This window comes from Pristiophorus japonicus, unplaced genomic scaffold (assembly GCF_044704955.1).
Source record: "Pristiophorus japonicus isolate sPriJap1 unplaced genomic scaffold, sPriJap1.hap1 HAP1_SCAFFOLD_484, whole genome shotgun sequence".
NCBI classification, from domain to species: domain Eukaryota; kingdom Metazoa; phylum Chordata; class Chondrichthyes; family Pristiophoridae; genus Pristiophorus; species Pristiophorus japonicus.
In genome coordinates this window covers 462,346-467,007 of record NW_027254389.1, presented here as the reverse complement: position 1 = coordinate 467,007, position 4,662 = coordinate 462,346, and the positions used below count along the sequence as shown (strand labels likewise).

The following is a 4,662-nucleotide window of genomic DNA, read 5'->3' as shown; positions in this document are numbered from 1 at the left end:
CCCTACACCCCTCCCTATCTCTGTAACCTCCTCCAACTCCTAAACCCCTCCCTATCTCTGTAACCTCCAGCCTCTACACCCCTCCCTATCTCTGTAACCTCCAGCCCCTACACCCCTCCCTATCTCTGTAACCTCCAGCCCCTAAACCCCTCCCTATCTCTGTATCCTCCAGCCCCTACACCCCTCCCTATCTCTGTAACCTCCAGCCCCTACACCCCTCCCTATCTCTGTAACCTCCAGCCCCTACACCCCTCCCTATCTCTGTAACCTCCAGCCCCTACACCCCTCCCTATCTCTGTAACCTCCAGCCCCTACACCCCTCCCTATCTCTGTCACCTCCTCCAGTCCCCCCGAGATCTCTGCGCTCCTCCGATCCTGCCCTCTTGCGTATCCCTCGATTTGCGCCATTGTACATTGTCTCGCCCAGTAAACCCGAGCTCCCTCTGAAACTCGCAGCCGAGGGCGAGTTTCCCTCCGCCTATCCCGCTGGTACATTCCGAGTGTCCCATTTGCAAATTAATTCACTCGCCATTCACACTGGATGTCCTTGCGTAAATACGGAGACCAGAACTGCACGCAGTACTCCAGGTGTGGCCTCACCAAGCCCCTGTATAACTGGAGCAAGACTTCCCTGCTTTTATACCCGGTCCCCTTTGCACCGAGCGTGCTGAGCTGGGTGGAGAATTTTGCAGCTTGAACAGGGTGTAAGGAGGACCTCCGGTACAGCAGGAGGAAGTGTTGCTTTCTGTCTCAGTCCTGGGCCACGGCGAGCCATCGTGGCCACACTGACTGACTCCTCGTCACTCAGTCAGTGAGTGAGGGAGTATATCGGTGTGCCTGGATCATTTGCAGCTCTCTGTAACTTTGGGAAGTGCGGGCTGACTGAGCCGAGGGGCAGGACGGATTGTCGGGGGAGCACAGACTGTCTCGGTGTGGGGGACACAGTCAGGTCTGTGTTTGGGGTTTACTGCACAATAAGTGTTTCAGTGCTCGGGCTGTGTTAGTCTCACTGCATCGTCTCACTGTGTATTAAATCCAGCCTGTCACTGCAGGGCAGGGCTGAGGGAGTCCCTCCGTACTGTCCTCCGATAGTGAGGGAGTCCCTCCGTACTACCCTCCGATAGTGAGGGGCTCCCTCCGTACTACCCTCCGATAGTGAGGGGCTCCCTCCGTACTGTCCCTCCGATAGTGAGGGGCTCCCTCCGTACTGTCCCTCCGATAGTGAGGGAGTCCCTCCGTACTGCCCCCCGATAGTGAGGGAGTCACTCCTTACTACCCTCCGATAGTGAAGGGCTCCCTCCGTACTACCCTCCGATAGTGAGGGGCTCCCTCCGTACTACCCTCCGATAGTGAGGGGCTCCCTCCGTACTGTCCCTCCGATAGTGAGGGGCTCCCTCCGTACTACCCTCCGATAGTGAGGGGCTCCCTCCGTACCGTCCCTCCGATAGTGAGGGGCTCCCTCCGTACCGTCCCTCCGATAGTGAGGGGCTCCCTCCGTACTACCCTCCGATAGTGAGGGGCTCCCTCCGTACCGTCCCTCCGATAGTGAGGGGCTCCCTCCGTACTGTCCCTCCGATAGTGAGGGGCTCCCTCCGTACTACCCTCCGATAGTGAGGGGCTCCCTCCGTACCGTCCCTCCGATAGTGAGGGGCTCCCTCCGTACTACCCTCCGATAGTGAGGGGCTCCCTCCGTACCGTCCCTCCGATAGTGAGGGGCTCCCTCCGTACCGTCCCTCCGATAGTGAGGGGCTCCCTCCGTACCGTCCCTCCGATAGTGAGGGGCTTCCTCAGTACCGTCCCTCCGATAGTGAGGGGCTCCCTCCGTACTGTCCCTCCGATAGTGAGGGGCTCCCTCCGTACCACCCCTCCGATAGTGAGGGAGTCCCTCCGTACTACCCTCCGATAGTGAGGGAGTCCCTCCGTACTGTCCCTCCGATAGTGAGGGGCTCCCTCCGTACTGACCCTCCGATAGTGAGGGGCTCCCTCCGTACCGTCCCTCCGATAGTGAGGGGCTCCCTCCGTACTGTCCCTCCGATAGTGAGGGGCTCCCTCCGTACTGACCCTCCGATAGTGAGGGGCTCCCTCCGTACCGTCCCTCCGATAGTGAGGGGCTCCCTCCGTACTACCCTCCGATAGTGAGGGGCTCCCTCCGTACTACCCTCCGATAGTGAGGGGCTCCCTCCGTACTACCCTCTGATAGTGAGGGGCTCCCTCCGTACCGTCCCTCCGATAGTGAGGGGCTCCCTCCGTACTGTCCCTCCGATAGTGAGGGGCTCCCTCCGTACCGTCCCTCCGATAGTGAGGGGCTCCCTCCGTACTACCCTCCGATAGTGAGGGGCTCCCTCCGTACCACCGCTCCGATAGTGAGGGAGTCCCTCCGTACTACCCTCCGATAGTGAGGGAGTCCCTCCGTACTGTCCCTCCGATAGTGAGGGGCTCCCTCCGTACTGTCCCTCCGATAGTGAGGGGCTCCCTCCGTACCGTCCCTCCGATAGTGAGGGGCTCCCTCCGTACCGTCCCTCCGATAGTGAGGGGCTCCCTCCGTACTACCCTCCGATAGTGAGGGGCTCCCTCAGTACCGTCCCTCCGATAGTGAGGGGCTCCCTCCGTACTGTCCCTCCGATAGTGAGGGAGTCCCTCCGTACTACCCTCCGATAGTGAGGGGCTCCCTCCGTACCGTCCCTCCGATAGTGAGGGGCTCCCTCAGTACTGCCCCTCCGACAGTGCAGCGCTCCCTCAGTACTGCCCCTCCGACAGTGCGGCGCTCCCTCAGTACTGCCCCTCCGACAGTGCGGCGCTCCCTCAGTACTGCCCCTCCGACAGTGCGGGGCTCCCTCAGTACTGCCCTCCGACAGTGAGGGGCTCCCTCCGTACTGACCCTCCGATAGTGAGGGGCTCCCTCCGTACTGTCCCTCCGATAGTGAGGGGCTCCCTCAGTACTGCCCCTCCGACAGTGCGGCGCTCCCTCAGTACTGCCCCTCCGACAGTGCGGCGCTCCCTCAGTACTGCCCCTCCGACAGTGCGGCGCTCCCTCAGTACTGACCCTCCGACAGTGCGGCGCTCCCTCAGTACTGCCCCTCCGACAGTGCGGCGCTCCCTCAGTACTGACCCTCCGACAGTGCGGGGCTCCCTCAGTACTGCCCCTCCGACAGTGCGGCTCTCCCTCAGTACTGCCCCTCCGACAGTGCGGTGCTCCCTCAGTACTGACCCTCCGACAGTGCGGCGCTCCCTCAGTACTGACCCTCCGACAGTGCGGCACTCCCTCAGTACTGCCCCTCCGACAGTGCGGCGCTCCCTCAGTACTGCCCCTCCGACAGTGCGGCGCTCCCTCAGTACCGCCCCTCCGACAGTGCGGCTCTCCCTCAGTACTGCCCCTCCGACAGTGCGGTGCTCCCTCAGTACTGACCCTCCGACAGTGCGGCGCTCCCTCAGTACTGACCCTCCGACAGTGCGGCACTCCCTCAGTACTGCCCCTCCGACAGTGTGGCGCTCCCTCAGTACCGCCCCTCCGACAGTGCGGCGCTCCCTCAGTACCGCCCCTCCGACAGTGCGGCGCTCCCTCAGTCCCGCGAGGTGATTGCCGCGGGAAGCGAAGCGATGCGAGGGTTTGAGCCACTAAACACTCTCTGCCCCCTCTCTGCCCTGCACAGCTGACACTCCAGCCGGTGATTCCCTCTCGGTGCCCCTGGGCCATTCCGGACCGGACGAGGAGCGAGGGACAGGCAGAGGAGGGTCTCGTGACCCCCCCCACCCACCCCCAGCGACATGGAGGCGTGCGCGAGCCACGGCCCCGACAGCGAGAGGGGGCTGGGGGCACATTGCAGCGAGCTGGAAGCGCGCTCACATTTCCGCGTTTGTCGATTCATCATTGAGGCGGGTAAGGAGCGGCGGGAATCGTTAATGGCGGCTTACGTCACGGGGGCAGACCCGGCTTGTGTGTTCCCTCCAGTGTCACCATCACAGGCAGTCCCTCGGAATCGAGGAAGACTCGCTCCCACTCTTAACACGAAGCCTCACGTGGCTGAACAGTCCAATACGGGAACCACAGTCCCTGTCACAGGTGGGACAGACAGTGGTTGAGGGAAGGGGAGGGTGGGACTGGTTTGCCGCACGCTCCTTCCGCTGCCTGCGCTTGGTTTCTGCACGCTCTCGGCGACGAGACTCGAGGTGCTCAGCGCCCTCCCGGATGCACTTCCTCCACTTAGGGCAGGACTGGTCTTTGGGCCCAGGGACTCCCAGGTGTCGGTGGGGAACGTTGCACTTTATCAGGGAGGCTTTGAGGGTGGTCCCTTGTAACGTTTCCTCTGCCCACCTTTGGCTCGTTTGCCCGTGAAGGAGTTCCGAGTAGAGCGCTTGCTTTGGGAGTCTCGTGTCTGGGGGACATGCGGACAATGTGGCCCTGCCCAGCGGAGCTGGTCGAGTGTGGTCAGTGCTTCGATGCTGGGGATGTTGGGCCTGGTCGAGGACGCTAACGTTGGTGCGTCTGTCCTCCCGGGGGATTTGCAGGATCTTGCGGAGACAGCGTTGGTGGTATTTCTCCAGCGACTTGAGGTGTCTACTGTACATGGTCCATGTCTCTGAGCCATACAGGAGGGCGGGTATCACTACAGCCCTGTAGACCATGAGCTTGGTGGTGGATTTGAGGGCCTGGTCTTCAAACAC

The 4,662-nt window shown here is 62.2% G+C and overlaps 1 protein-coding gene across 1 annotated transcript in view; it reads left to right on the top strand.

Moving 5' to 3' along the window:
- Positions 1-798: 798 nt before the first annotated feature.
- LOC139253258 (cyclin-Q-like) overlaps positions 799-4,662 on the top strand; it is a 14,286-nt gene continuing 10,422 nt past the window's right edge. Inside the window, exons 1-2 of the mRNA XM_070873470.1 lie at positions 799-949; positions 3,651-3,877. Coding sequence (XP_070729571.1) covers positions 3,766-3,877 — 112 coding nt within the window. The 5' untranslated portion in view covers positions 799-949; positions 3,651-3,765. The remainder of the gene's footprint in view (positions 950-3,650; positions 3,878-4,662) is intronic.